Below are 16,172 nucleotides of genomic sequence, written 5' to 3' on the forward strand. Positions count from 1 at the left end.
ACCCAACAGTATGAGATACAGGATAAAATATACACTGAATAATTAGAGGAAAAAAATAAACTTTTTTTTCAACTTGCATTTCTCCACGTGTGAGCAGGTGATGGATCTTCACGTTACAGAAAACTGTGATACTGACTTGCCTAGGAACTTAAGCACTCCCCCCTCCCCAAAATATGGAAGTCATCCGCACACCTAGTGAGTGAAGCACAGAGTTTTTACCCTTGCACACAGCATACAGTGTGTGAGGGTAGAGACATCAGTAGGTAAACTATCACCAGAGCTCATATTTCCAGTTCACTCCATAAAAATGGGTCCTAACATACAGCACTATTATATACGGATATTGTCAGAGAAGGGGACACAATCTGAGCTTACATAAGTATATTGCAAAACAAAATATTTACCCTACCAAGTAAGCCAGAACTATCATAGAATAATATTCATTTTTTCAAGAAAAACATATAAAAACATTCATTGAATTTGTTTGTGCCGCAAAATTGTTGCTAAACTTTGAGAAATCCACATTGTCTTACTTCCAACTAGCTTACTACATAAAACAAGCTATGACATATTTGTGTGGGAATGGACCATGCACAATAATTTCTAGTTTGTTCTACAAGATCACATGGTGTATTAATACCTGAAACAAAAATACCCTGTTGGACCCAACTGAAAGAACAACTGCCAGGAACATGCATTTACGACTGGAGTAAGGGTTATTTTAAAAAAAAGTTCTAATGCTGTAAGGTCATTGTATTGGTACTACTGCTTTTGGGTAATTCTCATAAGTTTTAGGGGAAAATTGTGTCCTGAGAAAAGCTGAAAATAATTTGAATACATTGAAAAGTAGTGCATCAAATATTCCAAACAGATTATCAAAGCAAAGTTACTGTACTTCATAAAAGCAGGCAAGGTGGTTAGAATTTCACAATATTAAAACAAAAAAAATGGAAGCCTCACCTGCATCAGTTTCTCTTCGATCTACTTCGTCATATACATCCATAGCTAGCTCCTCAAATAAGTGATTACTTAACTAGAAGGAGAAAGAACATTTTACTGCTGAGATAAAACATGATTAAGATGCCTCTTAAGTATATAATTAAAACATTGGGACAGTTTGAAAAAATGATCGCTGTATAGAAGAAATTGTGAAAATAACCTATGTGCAGAAGATTTAAATAAAATACTAAAAGAGAAAATCTGTAGATGCTGGAAATCCAAAGCAACACACATAAAATAATGGAGGGGCTCAACAGGCCAGGCAGCATCAATGGGAAAGAGCAAGCCTTCAATGTTTGGGCCAGACCCGAGTTCTGATGACGAGTTTCAATCTGAAACATCAACTGTTTACTCTTTTCCATAGATGCTGCTTGGCCTGCTGACTTCCTCCAGCATTTTGTACATGTTGCTTAAAAAACAATCTACCTTTGACTCCAAATTTCTCTTTGTGAAGAATTAGAAATCAAAAATAAATTTGCCTCTTCCCAGTTCTTTCCTTCCTTGCACATTTTTCTCTATACAGGACAAGAAAGGAGCTTGCATGCCTTCCAAATGTATTAGTAATACCTGGAAGAAATATGTCATCACCCACAAGTAGTCTGACTGCCCTACTAAAGAACATCCTATTGCACTGTAATGTGAAGTGTGTGGTTGTTGTGGAAGCAGAAGTATGCAGGATGACTCCAAAGTTGTGGCAGGAAGAGAGAGATAAATTGGTGAGTGGTGAAATAATCCAATTTCGTACAGAGATATTTTTTCTGGGGAATGCAAATACATGCAAAATTTACTTAGATATGGGATGTTATGCATCCCATACAGCATGTATACAATTCTATACAGCATGTTCATCCATTACATTTTGTTTAGTATTAGTATGAGAGGTTACACACCTACTATCCTGAATTTCTTTTGATTTCTTCAAATGCTTTCACAAGATCAAAGAACAATGATCTAATTCTTGCAAAGTGAATGGGATAAGTACATCTTAAAGTTGAAGGGTCAAGCCAAACAGTAAATGCAGCAGTCAAGCTGCAATAATTATTAAACACTAATTACCTGTCACCCCTACTGTGCAAGGTATCAAATAATCACACATCTTCTTTGATATATTTGCTTTCCCCAGTGGTCAGGTCAAGAGAAGAGGATATGGACGTTTTGATGAGCAATAAAAGAAACCAAATGCCCAAAACTTGTATGAAAAGGATTTTTTCAAGCCAGTTGTGGTATGACAGTGATTTTCCATGATAAACTACATCAGTTAGGGTGTTAGAAACAAAGAAAACCTACCGACTGAAGCTTTTTCTTTGCTGCCTTTGCCAATTCTGACAAATCTAAACTGCTAAAGAAAGATGACAAAGAATACCATTATTAACGAAGTAATGCAAAGACTATTTTGATTGTTTTTAGTTTTGTTACTCTGATTTTCAAACAGTATAGCCACTGTTCTGGGCTACAAGCTTTGCTGAGAATGGGCATTGATCTTTTACTGCAAATATTAACGAATTATGAAAAGGAAATAAACCTGTATTTAGAAGAATGCATTGTGCCTAAAGTAGTATCTTATCCCAATGATAATGAGGGCAGTGTTGTAGTCATCAATAGTAAAAAGTTCATAATTTTAAGTGTATTTTTTTTTACGAGCATATATGATTCTTAAATTTACAAGTGTTCATGCATCTAACTTCAAAAAGCTGACAAGTGTTGTCAGTGCCACACAAATTACCTAAGCATATTACTTCCCTGATCCAAATCCATCGTCAGACAGTTAAATCACCATAGTGACAATTTGAGGTTAGTGTTATAGGCTTGTTTTTCACAATTAAATATCAGGACCACAACATACACTCAGCTTAAAGTCAAGTATCTTTATGGAGATTAAACTGATATTCAACTAATGGACTTGTGTTTATTTTGTTACATATTACTTACAGGTGCCTTCATTCCAAAGAGTTGCATTTAAGAAATAAGTGGAAATATTTTTAATTGGATTTATAAAATGTGACAAACTATAATGTGGCAGAAACCAACACTGTTAATTAAAGTGCTAATCAATGTATCCATTTCATTATAAAAATTATCAATTGGCCCATAACATAGCTAATATATAGATGTAAAATGAAACTGAAACACTGATCTAATTGTTGTCAACATGTTAGGAGAATAAGTAGAAATAAAACTTCCAAGATCCCCATGCCAGTTATTACCCAGTGACAGTCTGGCGAGTTGCATATAGAAAGCTAGACCAAGACGGACACTGGTGCATTCCAGCAGCAAATAATCTGTCAGGATCTGGGTTTATTGATGAAGAATCTAAAAGCGAAATATTGCATAACTTGGATATCTACAGAAATAACAGAAAATACTGGAAACACCCAGCAATCCATGGAGAGAAACAACCAACACTTCAGACTGATGAGCCTTCCTAAGATCTAATCAGTTAGAAATGGTACAAGCCTTACATTGTAGAGAAACTGGAAGTGCTCATCCATTGCAGACTTCCTATTTTGTTCTCTCTTGCCTCTTTCTCAGCAATGTAAAAATATAACCACTGGAACAGCATGAGGTATACTTAAATCTATGCTTGAAAAATAGCCATTTAGTTCAGATGCTAGGTGTGAGTGAAAAAAAATTAAGTATTATTGCCAAACAGAGAATAAAATTGGTAAAAAGAATGGAAAATAATGAACCATTAGATTACTGGAAGGACAGCGATAGTAAGACTTTCTCAGTCCTTTATACTTGATCTTTTTGCTTCAGTATATTTTCCCCCAATAAACCTAGTGTTTAATTCTATTCAGGCTACGTCCACACTACACCGGATAAATCCATAACTGAAGCTTCTTCTCTTTGTTTTTACCCTCCATCCACACTGAAACGACATTTTCACCCCCCCCCCCCTCCGAAACCGGCTTTTCAGAAACGCTTTCCAAGGTGGACATTTTTGAAAATGCCGATTCAGCAGATCAGTGTGGGCAGGTTAACCAGAGATATCTGAAAACTCTGTCAGGCGGCAGCGCGCCATTTCATTGTTTTCTTGAATGCAACCTAACAATTTCAGAACAGACAGCAACGAGACTGAAGCCAGAAGTTAGAAATGTACTCACAAAATACTTTGACCCATAACTTACTGAATAAATAAGTATACTGTACTCACTTTGCCCTGTTTTCTGTCCTTGCTTGTATGAAAGTGGTTTACCTATTTATGCAAGTACTTCTCTGACAATAGATGTGTAACAGCCTAATGTAACATTGTATGGAAATACAAGATAATACTGATGCAGACATGCTTTATACATTTAACAATGGGTTTTATTAATGCAACAGAGTTAGTCAGTTTTTCTATGTTCGTTGTCAGCTGGGTCATACTGTCCGTGAACTCCCTGTCAGTTGCCTCCATACGCTTCAGTATTTGTTTTTTCTCACTTTTAAGTCCTCCTGTGCGAGAGCCAACAGCTGCCTGTCGTTTAAGTTATTCTAGTCTGTAACTGAACAAACACGCACTGTCTTTCATGGCAAGATTTGACATCAAATACATTGCTTGTTTTCAATGGATGTGTCCGGTGCATGCGCAGTAGGCGGAGATTCGCCAAAATTTCTGATTCAATGTGGACAGAGATATTTTTTTAAAAAACGCATAGTGTGGATGCCTGTCATTTTTACGCAAAGCCAGCATTTCCAAAATTATCCGGTCTAGTGTGGATGTAGTCTCAGTAAGGAAATAGACATCACTACAGTCTCCCAGCCAGGATATAAGAAATGGCAGCACGAGATAGCCAAATCGTGTTTGAGCCTACTTTGCAGATCATTAAAGTAATGACTTATCTGATCTTGCCCTCACCTCTACTTTTCTGCATTTTCCCCGCAACCATTGTCTTCCTTACGCAACAAAAAAAAATCCTTCTTGCACTTAAATATATTCAAGTGCTCATCCTCCACTGCATTCTAGGGCGAGAATAATATTCATGATCTTCTGTGAGAAGAAATTTCTTCTCACCTCACTCTTGAATAGGAGACACTTTTGTCAATCTTTATCCCAATATTTGAAAATTCCCCTCAAGAAAGGAAAAATCCACTCAACATTTACCTTGTGTAATCCTCTCAAAATTTTATATATTTAATAGTATAGTACCACATAAATAACTTCTCCAGAAAAAACAAAAGAATTTGAATAAATTTAATGAAGATGGCTTAAAGTGAATGGTCACTTCTGCCCTTAAAAACATCTTTTTGGGAAATAAACTTGGAAAACAAGAACACCATTAACCCTGCTCAGACCCATTTCTCTACTGAACACAATCATAAGTGGCCATCCACTCCAGCACTTACAACTGTTTCCTCAATATCCCTTTGGCATTAAGCAATATATCTACCTCCCTCATTAATATACTTAATGATTTAATATGCACCACCGTGTGGTAGGGAATTCCACAGGCTCACCATCTTCTGGATGAAGAAGTTTCTAAAGGGCATACCTCTTTCACTAGATCGTGTACCTTTAGTTCTGAAATCTCTATCAGTCAGCAGCATCCTTCCTGTAACTGATCTATTTTGTCTGGAATTGAATATAGGCTAAACAACATAAATACCCTTTGTACATCAGCCCTTCCATCCTATGAAACAGTCCAGTAAATTTTCATTGCACTCGCTCTATAGTGAGAACATCCATTCTCAGAGAGACCAAAACTGCATTCAAACTTCCAGATTTGGAATACTTTCTTCCAGATGTCTGTGATCTCTGTACGGTACATTAACTGAATTCAAGTTTTAGTCTACAATTGATTGGTAGCAAAACTCTCCACAATATCATAAATCCTAGTAAAATATTGAGCAGATTCTCAGTTTTGTGACTATACTGCAGGAACTCATTGATCCAGCAGATGGCAGCAACTTGTCCTTTTCATTACGCAACTTAACTGATTCAAAACCATTGAGGAAATAAATGCAATTATAATATACTGTGGGCAGCACCTTTATGCTTAAGAATATACTGCTCACCATTCAAAGTTTTAAATTTCTACTCCATTAATATTATGTAAGTGCAGCATAGCCATCAATAATGTTTTTTTAGTAAAAGGAAACTCATCACCATTCATTGCATGGACTTTAGTCCAACATCCAACACATCTTAGGTATTCACTTAAAGATTAAACACATCCCCAAGTACTTATCCAGTAGTGACACCTTTGGATCAGGTTCCTAGGCCTTACCAGCTATTCCAACTGTGACAAATGGTTCATATTTCCCTCCTGCTGTTATTCTGCACCTGCTGTTTCCCTTGTCCCATTACCAATAATTACGTCTTACATCAGTCACTACAGACCTCCCTCCATCTTACTGCAGACTTTATCCTTTGCTTTTCAGCTGTCCCCACTACTGCTAAAAGTTATTAAATCTATAACAGCTTCCAGGCCAGATGGAAAAGACATCAACACAAAACATTAATTTGTTTTCATCTCCTTAAATTTTGTCTCACCTGTTGAGTGCAGCACTTATTTTTTGTAGATTTCCAGCTTCCATATTTTGTTTTTATTCAGGCCAGATTAACATTGGATGTGTAAATGTGAAACAGCCTCTATTTTGAAAGCAAACATTTTGACCTTATATATTTCTAATCTCCACATTTATTCACTTTGAAGATGAATGTCAAACAGCAAAAAAGTGAGCGAACTGAACAGAGGATTCAAAGACAAAGAGAAAACTTAACTATTTAAATTTGCAAGATCTTTAAGTATTAAATAAGCTACTCCAAAAACCAAAATAGCAATGAGTTCAAAATTGAGTATAGCAGCATCACACTGGTTAAAGCTAGTTACATCCTGTTTGTAATGACATACAAATCAAGTCAATTGTCATTTAACTTTATACATGCATACTGCTAAATGAGGCAATGTTTCTCCAGACTAGGATGTAAAACACAAAACACACAAAAACTAAAGAAAATATCACTTATTAACTCTTTTCTAACTGATACTGGCCTGGTTGAAATTTGGAGACATTTACATCCTAATGATAGAGATTATTCTTTTTTTCACACATTCACAAAAAAATTCGAGAATCGATTACTTTATAGTTGATCCCTGATTTTTGTCCAAAGTCCAGAAATTTGAATATGATGCTATAGTTCTTTCGGATCATGCGCCTTTAAGTTTAGCTTTTGAATTGAATGGTGTCGTTATTGCAAATTTGCCTTGGCATTTTCCAGAAAATTTATTACAAAGTCCAGACTTTGTCAAATTTATTGAGACTCAGATAAAAGATTTTTTTCTTTTTAACAATAAAGGAGATGGATCAAAATTGATTATATGGGATACATTTAAAGCATATTTGCGCGGTCAGATAATTTCCTATTCAGCTAAGCTTAAGAAACAGACAAAAACAGAGTTAGATAAAATTTCCAAACAAATTAAAGACTTGGATAATATTTATGCTGTCTCTCCTAAAATTGATTTATTTAAACAAAGAGTTGAACTCCAATCACAATATAATTTATTATTAACTTATCCTATTGAAAGAAATTTACTTAAATTGAAAAGTCTATTTAATGTGTTTGGAGATAAAAAAATAATAAACTATTAGCATCTTAATTAAAAGCAGCTAGAGCTAAAAGACAAATTTTAAAAATTCGAAAGGAAGATGGAAGTTTAGCATGCAATTATGAAGATATTAATAAAATTTTTCAAGACTTTTATATTGAACTTTATAAATCTCAGTTTCCAGTTGATTCTTCTAAAATGAATGCCTCTTTACAAAAGATCGATTTTCCTCAAATCTCTGCTGAAGATCAACAAACTCTTGATGTTCCTATTGTTGAAAGTGAAATTCAGAAAAATATTTTGGTAATATAAAAATAATCTGGTAAAGCTCCTGGACTGAATGGTTATTCTGTAGGATTTTATAAAAAATTTGAAAATTTGCTCTCTTCATATATGTTGGAAACGCTTAAAGATTCTTTTTTTGATAAGAGAGTTACCTCCTACGTTTTATGAAGCTTCTATTTCTTTAATTCTTAAGAAAGATAAAGACTGTGCTTCATATAGACCTATTTCATTATTAAATGTGGATGCTAAAATTATTTCAATAATTTTGTAAAGGGCCGTTATTCCTTTTCTAATGTTCAGAGATTGTTAAATATTGCCCAATCATTGAAGGTTTTTAAGGAGGAGATTGACAGGTATCTAATTAGTCAGGTTATCAAGGGATATGGGAAAAAAGCCGGAAATTGGAACTAGAGGGGAGAATAGTTTAGCTCATGGTAGAGTGGTGGAGCAGACTTGATGGGCTGAATGGCCTACTTCTGCTCCTTTGTCTTGTGATCTTCTGATTATATATTCATCCTTCACTAAGACTCCCCAATGTGTCATTTCTCTTGATGCTGAAAAGGCATTTGATAGAGTTGAATGGAAATAATTATTTAATGTTTTAGACAAATTCAACTTTGGTATTAATTTTAATAAGTGGATCAGAATGATATATAAAAGCCCTATTGCTACTATTATTGCTAACAACTGTAGATCTCCTTTTTTCTCGGCTTTCACGGGGTACGAGACAAGGATGTCCGTTTAGTCCTTTGTTATTTAATTTGGTGCTGGAACCCTTGGCTATTGCACTTCATGAAGCTAAAGATATTCATCTAATTTTTATAAATGGGACTGTTCATAAGATCTCTCTTTAAGCTGACGATCTTTTAGTTTATATTTCGAATCCTGAAGAATCCATTCCTAGCTTATTGAAACTATTAAATGATTTTGGAAAGTTTTCAGGATATAAACTAAATCTTCATAAAAGTGAATTATTTCCCCTAAATGACTCTGCTTCTATATATGATGATATTCCTTTTACAGTTACAGACTCATTTAAATATTTAGGTATTATCATCACTAAAAATTAAAAAGATCTTTATAAAGCTAATTTGGTTCCTTTAGTTGATTTTATGAAGCAATTATTTTGTAGATGGAACCCACTTACACTTTTGTTAGTCAGTTGAATTCATGCAGTTAAAATGATGATTTTACCAAAATTTTTTTATATGTATTTCAAAATATCCCTTTCTTTTAAACTAAGAAGTTCTTCGATCAGGTTGACCCCATTATTTCATCTTTTGTTTGGAATAATAAAAGACCAAGAATTGCTAAATATCATTTACAAAAATTAAAAAAGATGGGAGGTCTTGCTTTGCCTAATTTAAGATTATTGGGCTGTTAATATACATTATATGTGTTTTTGGTTATATTAGACTGATAAAAATGAACGACTACCTTGGGCTGATTTGGAATTGAATGCTGTGAAACGGTTTCATTTAACCTCATTATTAGGAGCTGCTTTGCCTGTACAACTGGACAAAATTACTAATTTAAATTTATATCCTATGATTAAGCAGTTACTACAAATTTGGTTCCAGTTTTGTATCTTTTTTAATCTTAAAAAATTTAAACTTTTTAGTTTAATTTATCAAAATTATTTATTTAAACCTTCATTAAGTGATCCTACTTTTCTTTTTGAGGAATAAAGGGGTTTATTCCTTCATGGATTTGTTCCAAGATGGCCGACTGATATCTTTTGAGAAATTAATAACTAAATACTCTCACATTCATATTTCTTGTAATATCTTCAGGTCAGACACTTCTTACAAAAATACTTAAGTAATTTCCCATATATACAAGATTCTGACCTGTTAAGATATTATTTTACAAATGAATCCTTTAGTGAAGGGTTTTATTGGGAAAATTTATAATTTATTGTTACAGCAACACAATTATCCTTCACTTAAGATTAAGCAAGATTGGAAGAGAGAGCTTAACATGACTTTGATAGCAGAAAATTGGTTGCGGATTTTGAAGTTGGTCAATTCTTCTTCAATTTGTGCCAATCACTCTTTAATTCAATTTAGAATTGTACATCATTACTATTTGACAAAGGAGAGACCGTTTAAAATGTTTCCTAATGTTGATAGTCAGTGTGACAGATGTAAAACCGAGACAGCCACATTGACACATATGCTTTGGTTGTGTTCTCTATTGAACCATTTTTGAAAGTCTATTTTCACTACAATTTCTAAAGCTTTACAAAATTAATTTACAATCGAATAAATTGACAGTTTTGTTTGGTATAATCCTTCAATATATTCATGGTATTTCTCCATCAGACCAACATGTAATTGCATTTGTTACATTATTGGGCAGAAGGGCTATTTTGTTGAAATGGAAAGATGCTTCTGCTCCGACTTTGATACAACGGTTTTCCCAGGTGATGTTATGTCTTAGTTTGGAGAAAATCAGAAGTTGAACTTTTGATCCTCGATTTGATTTTGAGAAAAGGTGGGGTTCATTCGCCCGCAACTATCATCTGATTTGAGTTAATTAATATGGTTTCCTTCTGATTTTTCTTTTAAGTGGATTTGAGTCGGCAGATTGATGTCTTCTTTATGGAAGCTTGTATGAAGTGTAGCTCCAGGGCTGTGCTCCCAATGGTTTTGTTTCTGCCTTTTTTTTAAAAAAAGTTAGTAGGGGCTCTTTTATTCCTTCTTTTTCTTTCAAAAAAAAAATTCTTAACACTATTTTTTTTATTATTGATATATTGCTTAGCTTTGTTAATCAGTTATTTGCTAATTTAATTCCTCATTGCACATAATGACATACTGACTTAATGTATCTTTTTTGTCAATCTTCAATAATAAAAAGATTTTTAAATGGAAAATAAAAATTAAACCTGCATAAACAGAGTAAAGTGCACAAATTAAATATTGTAGGGTACAGTATAAATTACAGTGACATTTGTACAGTGACACTTCAAATGTGAAGTGGCAAAGTATTCAGAAGTCTAATGACCTAAAGGAAGAAGCTGTTTCCCATTCTGATCTTTCTTGTCTTTATACATCAGAGTTTCCTGCCTTACAACATCCTTCTTGCCAGAGGATGCCAGTTGGATGGGTGGGATAATACTTGATAACACTAAGGGCCCTGCCTATGCAGCGTCCCTGATAACTCCCCTTGATGGATGGTAGAAAGATCCCTATGATCCTCTCAATTGTTCTCACAGTCCTTTGTATGGACTTCTGGACTGATGCTCTGCTGCTCCCATACCAGAAGATGATGCAGATTGTCAGAATGCTCTTAACGTCTTAATGGTTCTCTTGTGCCTTCTAATTCAGGGAGGAGATAGAGAGACCAGGCAATATGGATGTATATATTCTAAGAGAAAACAAAATAAAATAACAAGAGCACAGGAAGACAGTGTGAAAATAAATTACTTTCTCAACAGTTGGTGCCCACGTAGAATATTGATGAAACTGCTTAAATGGCAAGTTAAAGGAAGATCATTTTAAAACTTTAATATGCTATTTGCCTCTTCTATGGAAGTTTTACTGTACATTTTTAATAAATTAAAGCTGCATTTATTTGCTTCCTGCTTCACCAAAATCTTTCAACTGATTTGACAGGGAAAGTAGCACTTTCATAAAGGATTGCGGTCAACATTCAGCAACTGCACTAAAAGCAAAATGGAAGTGACGGAAGAAATCTGTAGTGAAAACAGAAAATGCTGGGAATTCTCAGCAAAGGTCAGCAAGAATTGAAAGCAGTTTTTACAGATTACAAACAAGAAAAGATTGTGAAAGGAAATTACAATAGGGCCATTTTCTAGGGCAGGAACCAATAAATGGAGACAATGTCAAAAAAATGAATGATAATCAGCAACAAACAAAAAAAAAACTATCCAAGGCTCAGTTTCTAAAAAGTTAAACAAGTGTTCTACAGCAACCTTTTTTTAAAATGCTATGGACCCCTACTATTAACTAGGAGGTCAATGGACTTCAGCTTGGGAATCCCTGCTCTACAGGTATTGCAAAGTCAAACTCCAGTTTGAAAAACAGCAGCACTACAGACAAAACATTCCATTGAAGAATATAAATTATGCAATTTTATACAAGAACAAAAGTAGAACAGAAAAAGGTTTATTGTAACGCAAGTGATCATAGTGTTGCCATACAGAGGTAAGATTTAGAGTTTTAGGGTGGAGATGTCTAATTCTCGAAGGCATAGCTTTAAGCTGAGAGGGGAGAGGTTTGAAGGAGATTTACTAAGTCCATCCCCTCATTGCCTCCAAGCTTTCTCACACTTGGTGGAAACTGCTATGAATATGCTGCCAAGGAAAGTAATGGAAGCAGATACAACAGCAACTCTTTAGGAGCCATTTAGACAGGGAGAAGAACAGCAAAGAATAGAGGGATACAGATCACATGCAGGCAGATGGTCTAAATTGGTATTGCCATAATAGCTGTTACAGGCATCAAGGGTGGAAAGAACTTTTCTTATGTTATTCTGTGCTCCATGCAAATTGACGATGATATAATTGACCACTAAAATGTACTTCAGTTTCACAGGTCAGCAAAAATATCCTCATCAGAAAATAGAAAACAAAAACTACACTTGAGAGCAAGCTCCATTTCACACTATCTCACTTCCTATTACTGTAGAACATAGCGTAAAAACGTAGTTACATGCACCAAATCCAAAATTATACTATAAAGATTATAAAGTAATTCAACAATTCCATTAAGTTGGTCCAAAGTACAAAAACTAAAAGTGTAAATAATAATGTCTTGTGTTATCAGTGCTTTGTTAAAATTCCTTTATAAAGTTGATGGATCTGTTAATAGTGAAGTTACATTTGTAACAAGTGTGATTCAAACACAGTTGGTACGGACAGCAGTCAATTCATTATAAATGAGAAGAATAACAATCTGCTGGGGAATCTCAGCAGGTAAAACAGCATTTATGTAGGGAAAGGAATGTTAGCACTTTAATCCAAAATATTAACACTCCTTCCCCACCCACACCACATAGATGCACCTTGACCTGCTCTGTTCCTCCAACAGATTGTTTTTTAGTTGTAGTCTCTTTTTGCCAATGTTTGCTGAAGTTTTATTCCAAGATAGAGAATAACAAATTGAAAAATTAAACAATACATAATTTTCAAAAGTGATACCACACATCACAACAAAAACTGACAGTTATGGGGTCAAAATGTTAAACAGGTTACTTGAGCAAATCTGGAAAGAAATTCGCAATACTAAAGATTTGAGATTGACAAAAGGATATGCAAGTGAAATCAATGAATTGTAATTATCACCTCACAGAATGAAATGTGGATAAAGGAATTTATAGCAAGAAAGGCAATCAGTTGTAGCCTGTAAACTACCTGCAGGAGCCACGTCTCTATTTTCTGTCTGTATTGTAATTTGTCATGTGGGTTTGGGTGTAGTAGGCTGCTAATTTTGCTATCGCGACGCTAGTTTCATTAGTTTTTTTTTATAATCGCTACTTTTGATTGTTCTTTGGCAATTTCCTAATAAAGGATTGAATGTACTTTTGTTTTTGACTCAGAGCTCAGTTATTTGGAAGCATGTTAATTCCCTCACTCAGTCTGTCAGCAGTTTGTGGTTTGTTTTTCCAAGTCGTTGCTACTACAATTACCATAGCTTAAAATGGAGGGGGCATGTCTCAACATGATGAGCACGAGATGGCACACCATCATCTTGCAGGAACTCCTAAAACCAGCAGATCAGAATAGTGATTGGTGGATTTACACTCAGAATCAGTCAAGCATCAACTCATTCTGTGTCACAATAAAAATCTCTGGCTCACCTATCAGCCATCTGTGGAATTATGAAGTGCTGTCCATTCTTGTGATCTGGAATACAAGATATTTGAATTGTGGCATGGTCTGAACAAAAGGCATGATAAAACTGTGCGCAAGTGCAGTGATGATAAACAACAAATAACCGAATCAGAAGCTGTCAATCACACTATCACACATTCTACTGTGCCTTTATTTTCTGCGGAGCATCAAGAAAGCTCACCTCTGTCCCAGGATACTGACGGACTTTTACCGCTGTACCATTGAGAGCATACTCACCAACTGCATCTCAGTGTGGTATGGCAATTGTCCTGCATCGGACTGCGAAAGCACTCCAGTGTGTGGTGAAAACTGCCCAGTGGATTATCAGCACCCAATTGCCCACCAGTGAGAACATCTACCATAAACGCTGCCTGGGCAGGGCGAAAAGCATTATCAAGGATGCATCTCATTCTCCTCCCATCCGGTAGGCGCTACAGGAGCCTCCACTCCCGCACCAGCAGGCGCAGGAAGAACTTCTTCCCTGAGGCTGTGACCCTGCTGAACTTCACATCACAGCACTAAGCAGTATTGCACCCATATTGTACTGTCTCAGTACTTCTGTATTTGTGTGCTGTAGCACGCACTTCTTATTCACAGTTATTTTGTAAATAACACTATTCTTTGCATTTCTGGTTAGATGCTAACTGCATTTCATTGGCTTTGTTTCTGTACTCCACACAATGACAATAAAGTTGAATCTGATCTAATCTACAGCAAGTCTCCATTGAAGAAATACCTCACAGGACCTGAAGAACACATCCCTCATTGCAATCTCTGGCCAGACGAGGAAGAGAAGTTGTTACTCAGAGGTTTAAGGATATTGCAGAACTGAACTATGTGAGGTACATAACAAGTTTACTGAAATGCTGCTGCATGACACAGCATTACACAATGCTTTGCAGATGAATGCCAAATAACAAAAAGTGAGAACAGAACAATGGATTAGAATTCAATTTGAAAGCATTTTAAAATGTGAAGTTCACAAATAGATCTGCAGTGTTCTATTGGCCATGTATTAATGTAAGCATTAAGGGGAACCGGACTCAGTAAATTAAACAGATAATCCTATCGAGCAAGTATTATTGCATACAGTATATAACCATTACAGAGAACTCAAAGTACTAAATAACCTACTCTCTAAACCACTACAGCAATAGAAATTCCAAACTTTTACTGTGGCGTTATGCTGGATACAACCTGTTAAATGCAGCCCGTAAGCATACAAATGGATATCCCACAAAAAGAAAACAAGAAAAAAAACAAGAATTATTACAATGAATGGGAAGGAAACAATTTTCTAAATGGCTGCAGTCCACACAACACATAGATGAAATAGCATAAACTTAATACAGTTTTAGCCTCTGCTGTGTAGGTGGTGTTTCACTGAACATTTTAAAATTTTGAATAACATTTATTCCCTTCACCAAAATCCAATGACTTGAAAGGGGAAATTATAATTTACAATGAATTGGGGTCAACATATCAGATCACTCATTTTCCCCTCTCATTTTAAGGTTCAAACATTGAAGCAGAATAATTGCTTCCCCTCATCCAAGTGCTGCAGTGGTCTCCAGTGCAGTGAAAAAGAAGTTTGGCTATTCTTAACTTGCAGCCAACTCATTCCAAAGTACTTTTCAATCAACATTTATTTTCTGCTCAACTGTGAGTTATTGCATAATCTAGAATTAAGAAGTGTTCCGCTATTCTTTCCTCTGGCAGGCAAACCAGAATCTTAACATGAGCTGAAAACTGCACCTAGTCCCTTCCCTTCTTGCTTCAAACAATCAACAACTATTTTCTTCCCCACCTAAACCTAGTCATTTCCTCACTTACTGTAAGGCATTGACTTCCTGCCTAGTAGTCCCTAAACACCCTTTGTTCTTGTCCCATAGAAAAGGGGTGGAATTATTTCATAGATTCTTTAATTTGTACATTTCTGTTTGCAGTGGATGCCCTTGGCCAACATTTGTAAACATTGCAGTGTTATAATTAAAAACAGTTGTTCAGCTTATTGGAATCACAAGTGCAAGCTTGCATCCCAAGTCAAATTGCATTCCTCAGATCAGCCCTTCGGCAAAATATTGGTTGAATTGTAATTGTCTATGAAACAGGAGTGAGCAAATCTGCCTCAATTCTGCAGTACAATTCTTGTACCTACCTGGTTTCCTTCCACAGAGAAAGAAGGCAAGTCTATCAGTGAGTTCATACTGAATTTCTACCAAACGATCTGCTAGCTCATGGTGTCCTGCTTGCCTACAACACAAGAACAGCATTTTGTCAGTTAGTAGAATTCCATTTCTAAATTTCCACTATTTAAACTCAAAGCAAAAAGTGGATAAAGTATTGTAAATACTTCAAATTTCACAGGATTGAAGACCACAAAAACAGTGATATCATATACTGAACAGCAGGTGACAAAACAGATAATTCAGTTCTCATTCTTGAATAAGTTGAGACCATCACACACACTATTTTTCACCAATAAAGTCAGTGTTCAA

The 16,172-nt window shown here is 35.3% G+C and overlaps 1 protein-coding gene across 11 annotated transcripts in view; it reads right to left on the bottom strand.

Annotated features, from left to right (window-relative positions):
• git2a (G protein-coupled receptor kinase interacting ArfGAP 2a) overlaps positions 1 to 16,172 on the bottom strand; it is a 108,480-nt gene that overhangs the window by 46,809 nt on the left and 45,499 nt on the right. For 10 of the 11 annotated variants that reach the window (XM_059987910.1, XM_059987913.1, XM_059987908.1 and 7 more), the window contains exons 7-10: positions 15,833 to 15,927; positions 13,641 to 13,686; positions 2,287 to 2,338; positions 961 to 1,033 (exon numbers count right to left, since the gene is read on the bottom strand). In XM_059987910.1, the coding sequence (XP_059843893.1) occupies positions 961 to 1,033; positions 2,287 to 2,338; positions 13,641 to 13,686; positions 15,833 to 15,927 (266 nt within the window). The remainder of the gene's footprint in view (positions 1 to 960; positions 1,034 to 2,286; positions 2,339 to 13,640; positions 13,687 to 15,832; positions 15,928 to 16,172) is intronic. The other variant, XM_059987909.1, reaches the window with a different exon arrangement.

Source organism: Hypanus sabinus, chromosome 13 (assembly GCF_030144855.1).
Source record: "Hypanus sabinus isolate sHypSab1 chromosome 13, sHypSab1.hap1, whole genome shotgun sequence".
Taxonomy (NCBI): Eukaryota; Metazoa; Chordata; class Chondrichthyes; order Myliobatiformes; family Dasyatidae; genus Hypanus; species Hypanus sabinus.